The sequence below is a fragment of the Candoia aspera genome, chromosome 12 (genome assembly GCF_035149785.1).
Source record: "Candoia aspera isolate rCanAsp1 chromosome 12, rCanAsp1.hap2, whole genome shotgun sequence".
Classification (NCBI taxonomy): domain Eukaryota; kingdom Metazoa; phylum Chordata; class Lepidosauria; order Squamata; family Boidae; genus Candoia; species Candoia aspera.
The window spans coordinates 6,122,905-6,142,951 of record NC_086164.1 but is presented as its reverse complement, the minus strand read 5'-3'; the positions used below and the strand labels follow the sequence as shown (position 1 = coordinate 6,142,951).

At 43.1% G+C, this 20,047-nt stretch overlaps 2 protein-coding genes across 2 annotated transcripts; one reads left to right on the top strand and one right to left on the bottom strand.

Moving 5' to 3' along the window:
- The first annotated feature begins 8,293 nt into the window (after nucleotides 1-8,293).
- C1GALT1C1 (C1GALT1 specific chaperone 1) lies at nucleotides 8,294-11,184 on the top strand. Its single transcript, XM_063313553.1, has 2 exons — nucleotides 8,294-8,375; nucleotides 9,903-11,184. The coding sequence occupies exon 2, from the start codon at nucleotides 9,908-9,910 to the stop codon at nucleotides 10,856-10,858; it is 951 nt and encodes a 316-aa protein (XP_063169623.1). The 5' UTR covers nucleotides 8,294-8,375; nucleotides 9,903-9,907; the 3' UTR covers nucleotides 10,859-11,184.
- A 1,773-nt stretch (nucleotides 11,185-12,957) lies between these two features.
- MCTS1 (MCTS1 re-initiation and release factor) lies at nucleotides 12,958-18,404 on the bottom strand. The gene is made up of 6 exons (XM_063313391.1): nucleotides 18,235-18,404; nucleotides 16,694-16,846; nucleotides 16,249-16,346; nucleotides 15,281-15,414; nucleotides 14,443-14,510; nucleotides 12,958-13,168 (listed from the first exon to the last, which is right to left on the bottom strand). The coding sequence occupies exons 1-6, from the start codon at nucleotides 18,243-18,245 to the stop codon at nucleotides 13,087-13,089; spliced, it is 546 nt and encodes a 181-aa protein (XP_063169461.1). The 5' UTR covers nucleotides 18,246-18,404; the 3' UTR covers nucleotides 12,958-13,086.
- Nucleotides 18,405-20,047: the final 1,643 nt, after the last annotated feature.

The window sequence follows — 20,047 nt, the reverse complement described above, 5'->3', positions numbered from 1 at the left end:
GGATTTTTTTCAGCCAAACTCTGAGAGGCCGCAAGATGAGCTGTTCGTTCAAACGCCCTTTGTCAACGTCGCCCTTTCTGCTTTCTTTGTTTGACCCACCGAAGTCAATGACGGTATAGAAAAGTGAGCTGGCAAAATCCAAATAGTGAAATAACTCCTACAATTATTTTAACTGATTCATTTTTTCTGCCTTGATTGAAAATATTGATCTATTCATTCACTTCAAACACTGACCATGTTTGGAATAGGAACCTGTCCAATGTACCCCTCCCTAAAAAGGGGTGGGGGAGAAAGGCTGGATCAATGCATCTATTGATCTGAATTTCCCCAAAACAACAAAAAAAGGACCAATTGCTTTCTGTGTATTTTCTTCCTCTAGTTAGAAAACTGCATAAGCCTCTTATTTATTTATTTATTTATTTATTTATTCATTCATTCATTCCTGAATGGGATTCTCATCAGCCCTCCAGCAGTTGCAACCGCATGTTTTATATTTCAGTGATTTATTACTGCACAGGCCCACAAGCATCTTTTGCCAACGGCTGCTTGTTAAGTAACAAAATGGTTTCCCAAGAAAAGGGAGAGGCAGGGCTGTTTTTCAAAGCTGTTGGCAAGTTCCTTTCTCTGATCCTGATTTCAGTCCGTGGGGAGATTTTAGAACAACCCAGTTCCACCACCAAAGCTTTGTTCCCTTTTTCACCCCGAAAAGTAATTTCAGGAAAGAAGATGAGCTGGAGTGAACATTGAAAAGAAAAAGGTTGTCTCCAAGCCGGATTGTTCAGAATAGAAGCCAAGGAAAGGAGAGATTCCTATCCCCCGCCCCCCAAATAATTGATCTCCCTCCTGTTAGGTTAAACCAGAACCTCTGCTAATGAGTTGGTATTCAGGATAAGTTTGTGTGTTGCACTGTTAACAGTACAACATTTGCACACTACCTTGTGAAGCCAGGAAATACCATGGGGAAGTCAAAAGGCATCATAATAAAAGCCATCATGCAGAATGACTGCTGACCAGGATCACCACATAGACAACCAGCAAGAGTGAAGGCTGAAACTATCCTCGGTATTTAATATTATTTGTGAGCAAATCACTATATGCTCAGTAGTACCACCACATTGATATTAACCTGGAACAAAGCTATATCTTTTATTTGTTGCATTTATGGCCCACCTGTCTTCTAAGAGCTCACAATAAAATCCATAGTGTTGGAGGCAACATCTCTGTCTACCAAACTGTTTCTTTAATGGTGCAGGAGAAAGGAGAAACTGCCTACAAAGTTTTCCATGTTAAGAACTTCACATGGGTCTCTGAGTGTCAAAGTCTGCTTTCCCAAAAGTTGTGGGACAGAGGTGTGGTCAAAAAAATATAGATGGTGGCCGCACTGGAGGAAATAAAGCTCCGTGGAGTCCTTGCTGCTCTCCGAGCTTGGTTGCAGATGTTTCATTACCCAACTGGGTAACATCATGATCAAAGTCATCCTCTCCAAAGACCTAGGTGAAAAATCAGGTCTTTAAGTCCCTTTGAAACACCAACAGGGTGGGAGCCGTTCGAACCTGGAGGAGGTGGGGGGACCTCACAGGCATTGTGACAGAGAAGGCGCACTTCCAGGGCCCTGACAGGTGGCATTGTTTAATCGATGGAACCCGGAGCATGCCAACCCTGCCAGATGGAACTGGTTTGGCAGATATTATGGGTATAGTGCCCTCCTTCTATCTGGGATGTCGTTGTCTTCCATCAAGCACACAGCTTTGGGAGGGACACACACAGAGCAGTGAGGAAGAAAGAGGACACCCCCCTCACCAGCCAGATCAGCAGAATCAACCCTACTGACACCCTATAGATATGTTATGTGCCTTGGCAGCAGACACAGCTGTCCTTTATTTTATTTCATTTATCAAATTTATCACCGCCCATCTCCCCCACAAGGAGGAACTCTGGGCAGTTCACAGTAAAAACATTTAACCATAATATAATGTCAAAAATATACAGTAATATCAATAATATAAAAATGTGAATATATTAAAATATAATAAAATCCAGGTGGCTAAAATATTCTCTCTATCTGCAAGCAAGCAGGGCAGTTCTAAGGAGCTAGCCATCCCCAAGAAGAACTATTCTCTTTCCCACCCCAGGCATGTTGACAGAGCCAGGTTTTTAATTTTTTTCAGAAGTCCAGGTGTGAGGGGACCTGCCCCAACTCTGGGGGGAGAGCGTTCCAAAGGGCAGGCACTATTGCAGAGAAGGCACACTTCCGCGATCCCGCCAGATGAAATTCTTTAACAGATGGGATCCATAGCATGCCCTGTCTGCATGCCCAGGTGGGACAGGTCAATGTAATGGGGACGAGATGGTCCCTCAGGTAGCCTGGTCCCATGCCATGTAGGTCCTTCTCACCTAGAGATACGAGGCATCCCCAGCCTTGCTGGCTGGAGAATTCTGGGAGTTGAAGTCCACCCATCTTAAAGCTGCCAAGGTTGAGAAACACTGATCTAACAGGTTGCACCATTGTCTCTCCAGGTGTGGACCACACGGTTCAGGTGAGCTGAGGGTTACCAGAAATTTGAACAGGCAAAGGAGGACATGGACAATTGGAAAGGAGGACAAATGGGGGGAAAGGAGGACACACTAACTGCTTAGCTTCCTTGGCATCTATGAAAAAAACCACAGTGAAAAACTGCAAAAAAGGGCCATCAATAGGGTGTCGGATGCAGTCTGGAAAAAAACCCTACATTTTTTAATGGTGTTTCTCCCTCCAAAATGGGAAGAGTCTATGCTACCCATCAGTTGGGGGGTGGGGGGGCGATGATCAGAAACTAGAAATAAAAGAAGTTTGGGGTCCTGTCATGAGCACTGATGGTGAGCAGGAGGGGGCCCCTATCCAGGGGGGAAAACGCATGCATAGTAGTGAGAATTTGAGCTGTCATTCAAAGAGACACAGAACAGACCCGCCTTAACTTTTGGGGTTTATCTGTATGGGTTTTCTCACGCTTCTTCAGTTTGTTAGGATTTTCCATCTAATGTAGCAGTAATAAAACACTAGAGACCTATTCCTCGTCTCGGCGTGGTTCCTGACTGCTAGGACAGGTCCTACTGCAATCCTTAGATTACTCTGAGTTAGAGAAACTGAAATGGTTGTTTCAAAACAAAGGGGGCGGCAGCCCTCAGCCCCTTCATCAGCCAGGGGTTACGGAAGCAGAATGGAAGGGGACCCGTTCTGAGTCAGCCAGTGCAGGATTGCAATATTCTTCCCTGGCGTTTTCTGTCCCGATTGAGGGCCGGGGAGGGAAAATCTATTGGACTGACACACGGAATCTGTCGCTGAATTTATCATTCTGTCAAGGACGGCGATAGCTACTTTGAGGCCCGGCAGGAAAACAATTTGCTGAAGCAGTAAGTTGCAACTCATTGGAAACCATTCCCAGCATCCTGTTCCACATTCAACAGCTGCTGCAGTAGAACTTGAAATATGGGCTTGATGATGCAGAGCAGGAAATGTATAATGCGCCCTTTCAGAGCTGACCTCGTGCCAGCCGGATCTGACAGCCGCTGTTGGCAGCTCTTGGCAGCAATCACGGGGAAGCGGTGTGCAACCTGGTGCCCCCGCTTGAGTGCATTCAAAAATAGCTGCCTCGCGTTCAAAGAACCAGGAGCGTGAATGGAAGTGGGCCCAGGGGGGCTGTTTCTTCTCTTCACAACTGAGGAGCCAGCCAAGCAAAGCCATTTCACTGCCTGAAGTAGAACTGAATGCAGACACCCAATGCACCACCACAAACCCACCATCCCTAAAGCTATTTGCATTGTGAAAATCCTACAGGGTCTTCCCCCCCAATTCTCCCCTCACAGTCAAAATGCGGTAACTGGGGCCTACTTTCAGGTTAGCCTGAAAAAACAGGGTAGGTGCACCTGGTTATATTGGATTCTGCTGCTTTGCTGTTTATTTTTCTTGTGGGATTTTTGATTCTTGTTCACTGTCCAGCCCTTTTAGACTGTAAAATTACAAGGAGTGTTTATTACTTTTATTATCAATCAATTATACTTTTGTTGGATGACCCTTATGATGAGGAATCGTTCCTTGGAAGAACAGATTAAACAGCAAAAAAAAAAAAAAGCAACTGTTCCATTTGTCTCTTTTTGGCCACTAGATGGCAACCTGTCATTTCTTCTTTCCCTTCATTCATTCCCCTTTCTCCTTCATAAAAACCCAGCTCTCTCCAATCTCTGCTGTACTAGACTACAACTCCCATCATCCCCACACAGCACAATGATTGCAGCCTGTGGTTGTAAACCAACACATCTGGAAGTCACCAAGCCAGACAAGATTTTTCTTGGGAGCTTTGGAGCAAAATGATTTGTAGAAAGACAAGGATGGATGATCTAAGTCCCTGTGGTGTGTCAGAAACATATTATAGCCAAGATGCATACAGGTAGTCCTCATTTAGCGACACAGTTGGGACCAGCAACTCGGCTGTTAAGCAAAGCAGTCGCTAAGTGAAACCATGACTGTGCTTACAATCTGACTTCAGCTTTCCTTTGCTTTACAGACCTTCCTAGGTCATGAATGTGAGGATTGGTCACAAAATTACTTTTTTGTCACTGTCTTAACTGTGAACAGTCACTAACAAGACAGTCACTAAATGAGGACTGCCTGTATATAAAATCTTTTTTAAGCAGCCATTTTATTAGGTGGAAAGAGAGACAGATAAAGGAAAAAGGTCATGCTATGACCAACTTTGGTCAAAGGATACCATGCACATAAGTCCCCCTTTGCGGGAGATGGGCAGTGACAGAAAATTGAAATATAAAAAAATAAACAGCTGGAGCTTCAATCGCACCATCATAGCTGCCATCTTGACCACATTTTTAGACCACATCCTGCAGACCCCCGGGTTGTTTTGGAAAGGCTACAGGTCCATAGGCATGGAGGGAGCCATCTCTTTGCAATCAAGTAACCTCCATCAAGATGAGCCCAATTCCCGAGCACTTCTGGACACGATCACGTAGCTTTCTTGGCCCAATGGAGAAGGGTTCTGACCCTGCATTCTTCCAAGATGTGTTTGTTTTCTTAGACTTAGAACAGGGGTCCCAAACTCTTTAGCTCATCGACCCCTTATGAAGTTTCAGATTCTTCATCAACTCCCAAACATTTAGTATATGAAAACAATTTAATAAATACTACTACAATTATATATATATACACACACACACTTATATCTATATATAAAAGTGATCATCTTGATTGGTCAGAACTCTTGACATGCTCAGAGATGCCCAGTCCCATGTAAATTTTAACTCGTAGAAAAGAGTTCTGTACATGCTCAGAGATCCCCAGAACAGGGTGAATTTCTACTTAGGGGAAGGAACTCACGCCCAAGATCACTGAGCCCTATATGTGAATGGTTAAAAAAAAATCCCCTGTTGAGATTTTTAAGGACAACAGGCTAAGGCTAGTGATGCTGAGTATTTCCATGGTAACCCCATGTTTATACATGGACTTCACCAGATGGACAACACTGAAATCAGATTGACTACATCCTTTGCAGCCAAAGGTGGCGGAGATCTATAGAGTCGGTAAAAACAAGACCTGGAGCTGACTGTAGTTCAGATCACAAACTTCTTCTTGCACAATTTAGGATCAGACTAAAGAGATTAGGGAAGACCCACAGATCAGCTAGATATGAACTCACTAATATTCCTAAGGAATATGCAGTGGAGGTGAAGAATAGATTTAAGGAACTGGATTTAGTAGATAGGGTCCCGGAAGAACTATGGGCAGAAGTTCACAGCATTGTTCAGGAGGCGGCAACAAAATACATCCCAAAGAAAGAGAAAACCAAGAAGGCAAAATGGCTGTCTGCTGAGACACTAGAAGTAGCCCAAGAAAGAACGAAAGCAAAAGGCAACAGTGATAGGGGGAGATATGCCCAATTAAATGCAAAATTCCAGAGGTTAGCCAGAAGAGATAAGGAATTATTTTTAAACAAGCAATGCGTGGAAGTGGAAGAAGACAATAGAATAGGAAGGACAAGAGACCTCTTCCAGAAAATTAGAAACATCGGAGGTAAATTCCACGCAAAAATGGGTATGATCAAAAACAAAGATGGCAAGGACCTAACAGAAGAAGAAGAGATCAAGAAAAGGTGGCAAGAATATACGGAAGACCTGTATAGGAAGGATAACAATATCGGGGATAGCTTTGACGGTGTGGTCAGGGAGCTAGAGCCAGACATCCTGAAGAGTGAGGTTGAATGGGCCTTAAGAAGCATTGCTAACAACAAGGCAGCAGGAGACGAAGGCATCCCAGCTGAAGTGTTCAAAATCTTGCAAGATGATGCTGTCAAGGTAATGCATGCTATATGCCAGCAAATCTGGAAAACACAAGAATGGCCATCAGACTGGAAAACATCAACTTATATCCCCATACCAAAAAAGGGAAACACTAAAGAATGTTCAAACTATAGAACAGTGGCACTCATTTCACATGCCAGTAAGGTAATGCTCAAGATCCTGCAAGGTAGACTTCAGCAATTCATGGAGCGAGAATTGCCAGATGCACAAGCTGGGTTTAGAAAAGGCAGAGGAACTAGGGACCAAATTGCCAATATCCGATGGATAATGGAAAAAGCCAGGGAGTTTCAGAAAAACATCTATTTCTGTTTTATTGACTATTCTAAAGCCTTTGACTGTGTGGACCATAACAAATTGTGGCAAGTTCTTAGCGGTATGGGGATACCAAGTCATCTTGTCTGCCTCCTGAAGAATCTGAATGACGACCAAGTAGCAACAGTAAGAACAGACCATGGAATAATGGACTGGTTTAAGATTGGGAAAGGAGTACGGCAGGGCTGTACACTCTCACCCTACCTATTCAACTTGTATGCAGAACACATCATGCAACATGCTGGGCTTGAGGAATCCAAGGTTGGAGTTAAAATCGCTAGAAGAAACATTAACAATCTCAGATATGCAGATGATACCTCTTTGATGGCTGAAAGTGAAGAGGAACTGAGGAGCCTTATGATGGTGAAAGAAGAAAGTGCAAAAGCTGGCTTGCAGCTAAACCTCAAAAAAACCAAGATTATGGCAACCAACTTGATTGATAACTGGCAAATAGAGGGAGAAAATGTAGAGGCAGTGAAAGACTTTGTATTTCTAGGTGCAAAGATTACTGCAGATGCTGACTGCAGTCAGGAAATCAGAAGACGCTTAATCCTTGGGAGAAGAGCAATGACCAATCTCGATAAAATAGTTAAGAGCAGAAACATCACACTGACAACAAAGGTCCGCATAGTTAAAGCAATGGTGTTCCCCGTAGTAACATATGGTTGCGAGAGCTGGACCATAAGGAAGGCTGAGCGAAGGAAGATCGATGCTTTTGAACTGTGGTGTTGGAGGAAAATCCTGAGAGTGCCTTGGACTGCAAGAAGATCCAACCAGTCCATCCTCCAGGAAATAAAGCCAGACTGCTCACTTGAGGGAATGATATTAAAGGCAAAACTGAAATACTTTGGCCACATAATGAGAAGACAGGACACCCTGGAGAAGATGCTGATGCTAGGGAGAGTGGAAGGCAAAAGGAAGAGGGGCCGACCAAAGGCAAGGTGGATGGATGATATTCCAGAGGGGACGGACTCGTCCCTGGGGGAGCTGGGGGTGGCGACAACTGACAGGAAGCTCTGGCGTGGGCTGGTCTATGAAGTCACGAAGAGTCGGAAGCGACTGAACGAATAAACAACAACAACCCCAAAGAGAGAGAAAAAGATCGAGGAAGAGGAAAACCCCAAAAATGACGCATGCGCAAATGTGCCCGCAAGAGGCGAGCCTCACGGCATGAGGTTACTCCTAAAGGGGAGTAGATCTAAAGAAGGTTATATACACTTCCGATTATCAATGGACTGTTGAGAGTCAGCGACGCAAGTGGGGGAAAATGACCACTTCTCCACGTTCCGCATTTTGGAACATCTGGAACGACAAAAGGCGAAGGCTCCGGGTTCAAACCCGCGCTGGCTTGCCAAGCTGCCTGGGCCGGCGTCTTTCTCCCAACCTTCAGCCATCTCACAGAACCACGCTCGGGGACACTACTCAGTTTGGGTGGATACTCCCAAAGGAACGGCCGCGGCCTTTGAAAGAAGACGCCACTACACTTTGGTCTCCTTCCGCTCCCCAACACCGGCGGTCGAGTGAGCGCCGGACGTGCTATCTGCAGGTCCCTTGATTTTGCTTCCTGGTCTCTAGGAAAGCACTGGCTCGCACGCTACGCTCCATTCTTCTTCTGCCCCGCCCGCCAGGAGGAGGCGCGGCCAGAGGAGACGAAGGTTCCGCCATAGAGAGACGGGGAGAGAGCGGAAGTAGATCCGGATTCTCTTGCTGGCGGGCAGGTGAGTGATGGCGTTGTGATTTGACTCCAGATTTAGGAGGGGGCGGGAGGGGGCTGCCGAATCTCTTTGGAAGCTTTCCCCCGACTCCCTCCGCAGCCCTGCTGGTTTCTGCAGCCTCATCTCCCCTTAGCCCAGCACTGATTTCCCCTGCACTGTCTGGGGTTCAGAGAGACTGCCCCAGCACATGGAGGCTCTATGTCGCTTCCCATCTGGGGAGCAGGTCACAAGCCCGGGACGTTATGGATTCTGTTCTGTGGTCTCAATTTCCAGGAGGAAAAGCCTGGTGTTGTTACCATAGAGCAGTGTTCCTCAACCTCAGCCACTTTAAGCTGTGTGGACTTCAACTCCCAGGATTCCCCAGCCAGCCACGCTGGCTGGGGAATCCTGGGAGTTGAAGTCCACACAGCTTAAAGTGGCTGAGGTTGAGAAACTGCCACAGAGGGATATTCTTGGATCAGCATCCAATGCTGTATCACCATAGCCCACCAGAAAGTGAGAAGGAATTTATCTTCTTTCATGCCCCTAATTTGAAAGCTGCCATTCCCAAATTAGGGAGACAGTGGGAGTGTAGATTCAAAAAAATTTCAGGTGTCCCAGGCCTTTAATCAGAGACTGATCTTACAGGGAGCAGCTCTTCTGGCCTCTTTTCCTGCTGTGAATGCAAAACCAGAATATAAAATACCGTGCTGATTGCAGTCTAAATTCCCTTTTGCCTGATCAGTGACAGATATACTTTCTGAGACTAGCCTCCAGTTGGGTTTGTAGGGCTTTATTTTTGCATTGTATTAACTGTCCTTTGCCGTGTTGCCTGAACCTGGATAGCCTTAGCAATCAAATCATCCACTGTAAAACCCAGATTTTACAAAGGGACTGCTTCTTTAAAGTTTAGCTAACCACTGTTTGCTGTGTTCAAACTACACAACAAGCTCTGCTTACTGGAAACAGAAATTATTTCAAAATTCTTGTGGATGTATTAGAAGGTGGGAAAAAGCTTGTTTAAAGAGTTGTGGTCCCTTAAGCTCTGATTTAAATTACTTTTCTCTACCAGAGTTTTGTATTGAAAGATTCTACTCTTGACATCCTAGTTTCTCCTGGACCCCCATTCTGTACTGAGGTCTAGCTCGCATAATGTGCTAGAACATATATGTGTTTGCTTTTGGCCAAGCTTGTTCTGTGAGTGCAGCCATTGTGACTTATAGCTAAATATGTTATACGCGCCGAGTACATTGCAGTTTATTCAACTAAATATGTAGCTTGTTTGATTTTGCCTTAGAATGGTGCAAATCCATGCATAATGGTCTCTGCCGTATACTGTAATCTGTTACTAGTAAATCCCACAGTGGCTGTGTTTCCACAGTACACTTACCCATGATGGTGTTAACTGAACCATGATTCTCAATTAATCCAGTGGCCCAGGTTTGCACAATTTTAGCCTAGTGTGGCTATAGCTGGTTATATGCTCAGACAAGGAACTTGTTGAATGTTCATTTAATAATCTGCATTCTCCCCATTCCCTATATTATCTAGGAATCATGATTTCTGAAAGTGGCTCCTTCGTAAAGGGCATGGTGATTGGAGGAATCTGCTGCATCTTGGTTACCCTTCTGGGACATATTAAGGTGGGTCACAATACAAAATCTCATGAGCATCGACACCTCCAAGCCCCCAGAAAGGAGGACATTCTCAGCCTCTCTGAAGACAAGCGCCTGGAGCTGACACAGAGCATCCGTGTCTACTGCATAATCCTTGTCAGACCAAAGGATCTGGGACACTGGGCAGCTGTGAAAGAAACCTGGAGCAAGCATTGCGACAAGGCCGAATTCTACAGCTCTGAGAACGTCAAAGTCTTCGACTCGATTGTGCTCAACACCGATGACATGTGGACAATGATGCGCAAAGCATACAAACATGCATATGAAAATTACAGAGACAGCTACAACTGGTACTTCCTCACCTACCCCAGCACCTTTGCTATTATTGAAAACCTAAAATACTTCTTGCTGAAGCAAGACCCCTCCCAGCCATTCTACACAGGCCAGACTGAGACCTCAGGAGATCTGCAGTATGTGAATGGCGGGGGAGGAATCGTCTTGAGTGTGGAATCATTGCGGCGACTCTACAGAGTTTTTGAGGATCCAGATAAGTGTCCTGAACATGGGGGTATGATTTGGAAGCTTTCGGAAGATAAACAGTTAGCAATCTGCTTAAAATACACGGGGGTGCATGCTGAAAATGCAGAAGATTCTGAAAAAAAGGACGTCTTCAACACCAAGTCAGTGGGCACTCTCATTAAGGAAGCGATGGCTAACCACCCGCGGGAGGTGGTGGAAGGTTGCTGTTCAGATATGGCCGTCACGTTCAGTGGTCTGCTGCCTAACCACATGCATGTCATGATGTACGGTGTTTACAGGCTCAGAGCATATGGCCACACTTTTAATGATGCCTTAGCTTTCCTACCTCCTCCAGGCTCAGATAATGACTGAAGACGGTGGCACAAAAGTTGCCTACAACACACACTGTCTTAACATGTAGTGTCCCTCAGCAAGCAGCATGTATGCAGGGTGGCTCAAAATTTGCATTTATTAGTATTGGTGTTAGCTCCTTTTTTTGCACAATCTGTTTTGTAATCTTTGGAAAGGGGGAGGGGGTCATCTTTTTAAAACCAACAAGCCCTTTTATACAAATGTGAATGTCATCTGGGAAAAAAAAAACAGTTCGAAGATTTCTTTGTTGACAATTGCGTAGCAGTTATGTAAATATTTAAAATCAAAATTAATGTACTGTAAATTAAATCTATTTTTGCAGTTGGGGGGAACCTGTGTCTTCTGTTCTTTAATACAGCCTTTCTCAACCTGTTGTGTTTCATGTATATTAGACTAAGCACCCCTCATTCCTTTTCAACATTTGTGGCAAGGGAATAATAGCAACTGCATTTCAACATATTTGGACAATACCATCTTGGGAAAGGCTGCTTTAGAGCATTACAGTGAGACAGAAAAGACGAATATTCCATTAAAATGATGCTGTTCCCTTCTACTTTGATTAGGAAGGTTGCCATCCGCCTGTCAGTTTTTATCTACACTTGCTTCCTATTTTACAGCTGGCTTCTCTAATCACACTAACCATAATGTGGTTTAGTTTTAGCATATTATGTAAACCTAGTCACTGCACTAGGTCAGTCATGGTTTATGGCTTGGTGCAAGTAAACTCATTCCTTGTGACCTGCTTAGCAAACCAAAACAGGGTTTAGTGTGATGTGAGAACCTAGCTTAAGTGAACTTTAAGATCTGGAACATGTCTGCTAAAGCCTTTTTTCCTTTGGATACTAACTATAGGCTATGTCACTTCTGAACCTTTTGATCTTTTCTATCCAGGCCACAAATATAGGATTGAATGAATTTCAAGCATCAATTGTATGCTGCAGTAAATATATGCAGAAAAAGCAGTACAATATTAAGACTGAAAAATCTTTTAATCTCATGCAGTTGGAGTAATATGCAATATGAAAGCTTGGGGAGGTCATTGTTTTGCTCTCAAATTATTATGGCAGCTTTCCAATTTCTTCTGAGAGTTTTCAGACCTGACTCTTTAAGAAAAGTCTGTAATTCATTCTACCACTCAAAATGAATTTCAACCTTTTGCTCAGGATTGATTTGGCCTTCTGAAATTCTGGCTCCCAGTAGTTAAGATGAAGAGATAAAAAATTATACAGATCAAGGTAAAGATTCTTTTTATTTGCTGCTACTAGTAAGATGACAGTGTCTGAATATGAGAAAATGTTCTGATCCCCTTGATCAACAACTTGATAAATATCCTGCTGGAGTTCAGGGCAAAGAACTGGAGTTTTTATTATTTTTATGCACAAAGTGAAGTGCTTTCATCCAACAGAGTAGAGTCTGGAAATAACTTGAATGCAGACGCATGGTTCTACAAGCAACACTTCAAGAGCGAATTAACCTCACTGTTAAAGCTATTTCCCAATACAGGCACTTTACTCAAAACAGCGCATTCTTAAGAAACTGATAACATCCTAGCAACAATTTAACTTTTTTTTCCTGACTGCAGTTCAAATGGAGAAGTTGCTTCAGTGCTAGGTTGCTGTCTGCTTTTATTCAGCTTGTTCAAACAGTACTGGGGGGGGGGGGAATTGCTTTAATTTCTCTAGAAAAACAGGTGAATTCTGGACAGCTATCTGGTACTATTCTACTACTGTCCTGTACTTTGGAATGCAGCCTTTGAAGGAACATTAGCTCATGGGGAGAACTTCCAGCTCTACCCTATCAAGGCATATTAGTGTTATCTAGAACAGCAACTTTCACAAGAAAAAGATACCATGCAGTCTGTTACTACAACTTCATCTCTGAGACAGAGCAGGCAACATTGCAAGTCATGAATTTCTTTTACATGGATGGTGCACAGCCACCATTTCTGTACACCACTTGCCCGTTACCAGAGAAGGAGAAGATAGAACTGTTTATCCTAAATCTCTCCTTCCCTTCTCAGCTTACAATCACTAAAGCCATCTCCTTTTGTTTTCTAAGATCAGCTGAAATATATATATATTTAAAAAAGCTAACAGGACTTCAGCATTCACTTGATTTATTAGCATAGCCACAGAACAAAATAAATTTGTACATTCAGGTACACATTTAAAAACAGAATTAGAGTAGTCCACGCAAGCAGGAAGCAAGTCGCATACTTCCTGCTGTTTTCATTTGTATGTCTTCATATGCCAAAGGCCATCATTTAAATAGTGAATATTTTCAATGCCGATCCCTTTGTTGACTTTCTCTCTGGGGAAGGGAGAGGTGGAGAAAACAAGGAAAGATCAGTTTTCTGCTCAGGGTAACCAGTCCTTAGAATGTAAATAGGCATGAGCTATTCCTCAAATTAGAATGTGTTTATAGCCAACAGATGAAAGCTGAATTGAGAAGCCTTTCTACCTTCTTCCAGTACATTTATCAGCCTAGTGATCTTAGCATTAGAAAAATCCTGGACTTTTCAGCCTTTTTTAAAATGTATGCAAATACTGAAGAGAAGAAAAAAGAGTGTGTTTAATAATGGCCTCTGGTCACCCCACAGCACTTGCCCTTTTAAAAGCTCACAAAGGTAGGTACTACAGTCCATCTAAGCCAGGGTTTCTCAACCAGGGTTCCATGAAACCCTCGGGTTCCACAAGAAGTCGCTAGGGGATCCCTGGGAAATCACAATTTTAAAAAAATATTTCAAATTCAGGCAACTTCACATTAAAAAGGTAAGTTTCATTCTTCATTTCTAGTTTAAGAACACTGTTAATGCATATATACAGGCCTACCCATGAAACAAATATAATAATTTTGTAACTTCTGGCCTATACTTGAGCCTGAATGTACAGGGGTTCCCTGAGGCCTGAAAAATATTTCAAGGGTTCCTCCAGGGTCAGAAGGTTACAAAAGGCTACCCTAAAGGTTGGTGCTATGCAGTGCCAAATCTACGATCCTGACCAGAAACGGGGGGGGATGATGGTGACCGAACCTTTCCCTATCAACTGTGCCCTCAAATCTAATACCACAAATGCTGTTTTTTTTTCTTTCAGGTTACTTGTTTGCCTTTGGGTTGCTAGTGAGAGGAGCAACATTTCTCACAACAGCCGCCTCTTGCTAATTCCTTATCTAGAAAGGAACACAGTGCAGCACTGAAAGGATCAACAGGCTTCAAGTCTAAGCATCTCAGATTCACTAGACAGCTCTAGGTCACCAGTTTCAGAAAATTATTGGAAGGATAAAATGAGGATAAGGGAGAGAAAACATAGCTGCTTTCTTGTGCTCTTAAGAAGGAAGTTGGAATAAAAATACAATAAGTAGGACAAATTCTTATGACAATAAAATTTCTCCGGACTCCAGCCCAACTTTGACAGATAGACCCTTGTTACCTATTTGAACTGTTTGGAGAACCTGCCATCTGCAGAAACGGGCAGATTCAGTTTAGAAGTCTGAAGAGTTTAGTTCTTTGCGGTGTTAACTACTAATTGGATCTGGAGAACAACGTTAAAGAGGGATATGATTTCCTTTTTAAAAGTAAGACTCACATATCATCTGCTGACATCTTCATGACTCCAACGCATAGTGCATGTTGCTTTCCTTCTGCCATTATTGCCTGTAACAGTCTGCTAAGGAAAATATCTTGTATGTAGTAATTTAAAATCATTACAACATCAGCAGGTAAACTACTAACAGGAAGAAACAGTCATCAAAATTAAATTGCTGGCAGGCTAAAGCAAATCACATTTTATTCACTGACCCCCCGTTCACATTACGTTAAGCAAAAATCTCTAAGCTATGTTAGTGCTTACCACAATAATGAGATTTCAGTGTGTCTCACGTGTAACATTTTTTCCTTTGGTCTTTGGGATAGGTGCCCAGTGAGAGCTATATCCAGTCCCCTTCGTAACTGCTTAGTTCTAGCACTACAGTATTAGTTCACTGGGCCCTCTTCAACTGTCAACTAATGAGCAATTGCCTGTTCTGAAAAAGCTGTCACCAACCTGAACTATAAACTCTAAATATTCGGTGAAGCTAAGTAACTGTTAGACGATAAAGCAGAGCTCTGCACTCATGGCTACTACGCCTACATCATGATAAACCAGTTCATATTCACCCATAATTCCCACAGTGACACTAGAGGTATCTAGCAACCACAAAATAAATATTTCCAAACACTGCCTTGCAGTCAAAGCGCTTCAGGGAACATCATTTTAAACACGAACATCAATTTTAGCAAATAGTTAAGATGGCTCTCTATGATAGGTTTTTGATTCCTTATTTCCAGGCTGGTAATCCATCAAATTAATGATCCAAGCTGCTTTAAGTTCTATCACATTCTGAAAAAGCAAGTGTGACCAATAGACAGTGCCTATCCAAGGATACCACAATCGTATCAGCAGCAGCAGGATAAAGTTTAGCTCCTGGAGACGTCAGGCCAGGACACATTATATTTGCTCCGCTAAGTACAAATTTAATGGCTCCTTTATCAACTTGTTGATGTGGTAGAATGAATGGATCTATGGAGTGGAAAAAAGTTAATAGAGTAGATACAGCAGCAACTGGGTTTAATAGAGTATCAGAACATCTAGCACATTGATCATTTAGCTTACACCAGCAGGCAAATCCTTTCCAGATACATGAAGTGGAAAAGAAAAATTAGATCCCTAATACAGTTCTCTAACCTTTCTCATAGGCTTTCAAAACACAACATTCCAAAACTTCCTTCTGAATGGTGTTCTGATTAGGTAGATGTTTAATCCACTTAAAAAGTATCAGTCCATCCTGAAGAAATCTAAATCCAGCTATGCTGCTTTTTTTCCCCAAAAAGAGCTTCCTGGATTAACAAAATAAAATTGTAAACCCCCTTGCCAAAAAACAGGCCTGCCCCTCACAATCCATCAGGCAAAATGGAATAGTCCATTTTGAAGCATAGATGAATAACTCCAGGAAAAGCAATTCCACCAGAATGCTACCACAGAGAAACTCATACTGAAAAACATGTAAATTCAGAATGGAATGAACAGAAAATAAAGAAAAAAAGGTCATAACCATAACAGCATAATGCTTTTTGAGAGACAAAGAATCAGACAATTCAATTGAAATAGGAAAAATGTCAGATTGCACAGTGGAAAGAGGTACACCGCATGGAGAGAGCAAAAGAAAATACTGCATAGAATGTACCAACATATTACACTCTTTCTATACTGCATTGGCTGTCTAGCTCTGTTTTTCTACTAAATGCTTGGGAATTCCTTTTCAATATAATAAACATTTAAGTTTTATTAGTCTCACATTTGTCCATCCTTTGATTTCTCTCCAACCCACAACCATTTTTCCTCTAAAATACTTACATTTATGTAGTAACCTCAGTGTGGGATAAAAGGGCCCTTCCCTTTGTCTGAAGAACAGCAGTTCACCATTTACTGTGAGAATTTCTATATGTTCATGACTGAAATATACAAAATTAACGCTTGTGGGGTTTTTTTAATAAGGAGAAGTGTTTCTAATACCATTTAGAATACTCATAAAAGAGAAAAGTTTACATCTTTCGAATTGTGTATCTAATCATCTGGATAAGGGACAAAACAGCTCTCCAGGATTAGTGTTCCCATTAAATGTGAATATTCTGGTAGCCTCCAATTCAGAACTTTAAATATCTTGGAAATATTTAGGCATTTCCTTTCAGTTTGACCAGCACAATAGCAGTTTATTTAGTCTATCAACCTATTACTCACACCCAAAAATTAACAATACAGAAAAATAACTTGAAGAACCAGGAGGAAAGAAAGAACTTACCATCGTACTATCTTAACAGGATCTTTCTTTGGCATAATTTGGTTTAGCCATGGTTCAATACCCGGAAACTGATCAATCAGTTGGTTCTTAATGCCTTTAATAACAGATGTTTTCAGCTGGATGCAGTTTGATACATTCTCCTTTTCATCAAATCTGACAAAACAGTAATATGATGTTAGAAACAGCTTTGGGTCCACAATTCCTTACTTCTTTATCCATTTACAATGTGGTTATGCATATATTTCTTTGCCAACAAAACTGCAGTGATTAGTCCAAGCCAGAAGGCAAAAAAAAAAAACCACACACACAAACAAGAAACATATAACAAGAAACATATACAGAGGTTCTATTTTACTCACACTATACTTTGGATATATCTGTTCAGGACTCCAAGGGTACATCTCAAAGATGAACATATTAAAGTAACGTATGCTGGATTTTCCCAAGATTTGTACCACTACACTCCTCAACAACCCCAAATAGTCACGTGAACCCAACATATCTGGGGAGGCAAATTGGAGAGGGGTGGCCTACACTACTTTGAACTCCTTAGAAGGGTTGAAAATAGGCAGAAGTGCTGTCAGTGAAAGTGACAGATTATTTCCTGTATGGATGTGGGCTCCCGCCCCACCTTCAACCAGCTTCCAGGAACCTTTATCACCCAGGGAGTCAGATGGCATACAAACTTAATATATCATTATTATTGTTGGTTGCACAGCCAGCCAGATGTTGAGACTGCTTTTGGCATTTTTATCCACCTATCAAGTCCTTCCCAAAGACCTGGGATAGGCAGATGTTGTTTGATATTGTTAAAGGTATCGTTGCAGGATGTAAGCTGTTCCAAGTAAAGCTGCCTTTTGCAATTGACTGATGGTGATTTTGTCAATACCATCTGGGGTGCTCCAGATGTTTTGGAATGGCCCCCAAGGTGCCTATTACTATTGGTACTATATTTGCTTTCTTTTATTTATTTATTTTCTATCCCACCTTTATTATTTTTATAAATACCTCAAGATGGCTAACATACTGTACCTAGTACTCCTTCCTCCTCCTATTTTCCCCACAACAGCAACCCTGTGAGGTGGGTTGGGCTGAGAGAGTGACTGGCCCAAGGTCACCCAGCCGGCTTTCGGGCCTAAGGCGGGACTAGAACTCTCCGTCTCCTGGTTTCTAGCCCGTTGCCTTAACCACTAGACAGTCCTTCCAGTTCTATTTGCCGTCTTTGTATTTTGTGATTTTCTCCAGATTATTTTTTGTTGTTGTTCAGTCGTTAAGGTGTGACTATTCGAAGCCACTGAGGAGCTGTTGTTGTGGTTGTTTTTATTATTATTATATTATTATTATTACTACTACTATACGAAGCCAGTGAGGAGCCCTGCAGGCGCCTGGGCCTGCCCCTCCCCTCACAGCCAGGGAGGCCGCGATGATGGGAGGTGTAGTCCACACCGGCCGGGCGGCCCTTCCGAGTCCCCCGCGCCGCGCTCTCGCCCGCCTTCCCCCGGGGCTGCTCCCCGGCCCTTCCCGCGCGCCTCCCCACTCACTTCTTGAACATCCTGGGGCGCCGGGGCGCTGCTCCCCGCGAGACCGGGCGGAGCGAGAGCTGGGGCGGGTGGGGACTGGCACCCCGGGCTCCCGCGTCGTCCCTCCTCGCGCGCTCACGCAAGGCCTCCCCGGCCCTTCCTTCTCTTCTGCGCCCGCCGGAAAAGGAACGCGGGGGCGCTTTACGGCTGTCGCAAACCGCCTGCGCCGAGCGAAGGCAGCGCCCGACTTCCGAAAGGGCGGGCCCGGTGGGCCTCGAAACTATTATTCCCGGCAGGCCGCGCGCCACGGAGGGCTGAGCAGGCGCTTCAGGCCGGAGCGGCCGTTACTATGGAGACGCATCTAACTAGGCCTCCCCTGCGTGTCTCTGTCTTCTAAAGGGCTTCTGCGGAAAAAGGGAAAATAAATAGATTGGGCCTTAAATATTCCTAGCATGCCTCCATGAGCCATCGGTGCGTACCGCCTCTCGACGTGATCCCCAATGTTCTTTTAAGGCAGGGTTCCTCAACCTTGGCAACTCTAAGCTGTGTGGACTTCAACTCCCAGAATTCCTTGCTGGCTGGGGAATTCTGGGAGTTGAAGTCCTCACAGCTTACAGCTGCCAAGGTTGAGGAACCCTACCTTAAGGTATAAAGTGCATCCAAGAGGTCGACTGGAATTGAAGTCCAACCACAGCTTTCATTCAAGAGAGAAACTCAAAAGGGCCAAGAAGTTGGGAGCAACTTAGCCAGGGACAAAGGAGACTTGGTCCTCGGCTTTGGGCACCTCCAAAGCCACCCATTCGCCATCAGTCGCTACACGCACTTTACCGCCTGGAGGCCTCCAACATGCTAAATGTAACTCAAATGGCTCTGACAGCACCCTGCCCACCCAGCCCATGGTTTGCAAGCTACGGTGGGTGGCAGAGCATTGCATGAACCCAGGCCAATTACAGTTCATTCCAGGTTAAACCGTGGCTTAATGCACTGTGATATTAGTCGGTATCAACAGGACTAGCTATCTGCTTCCAAACCCGAAGTTTTAATCTTTAGAAACCTAAATAGGTTGGGACCTGGTTACCTAAGGGCCAGGTGGCATTGACTTTAGCCCTGAAATCAGCCATAAAGACCTTATTTCCAGTCCCACTATCAGTGCATTTAGGTTTATTGAGGATGCAAAGTTAGTTTGTTATGTTCCCCCTAGCTTGTGAAATTATAATTTGACTCCACTTTTTCTGGATCCCAAAAATATTTCTATTTCAATTTGGCTATTACGTTCTTCATAGAAAGACTGCTGGCTATGCTGATTTAATGCTATTTCTTCAGCTAGGAAATTATATATTAATGTTTCTTTCAGTACCTGAAAGTGCATCATATTCATGCTTTTTTCAGTCACAGGCAGCTTCAGAAAAATTTCTTAGTTTTGTAAAGTTATATGATGATACTCCACAAATAAATGTCAGGTCCTGATATAACATCACTCATGATCACATAATACCTATTTATTACAAGTTGTAGTGTTTGTAGTACTACAGCCCTTAACACTACAAAATATTAACACTAATATTGCAAAATTGTCTAACATAAAGACATATGTCTTTAATCCAGTGGATTGCACAACGGCAACACAAAATATGCTTCTACAATCCTTCACAGAATTTGTTTAACTTGATTAGTAATTATAGATAAATCAATAAATGGTAATGGGGGAAAAAATCAGCATTCCAAACCACTGTTAGATTTCTGAACCTTGTAATTTAATGGATTTTTTTAACTGCTGGTAATCAAACTATGCTACTATCTCATGCCCCCTGCCTATAATCATTAAAGAATCTGA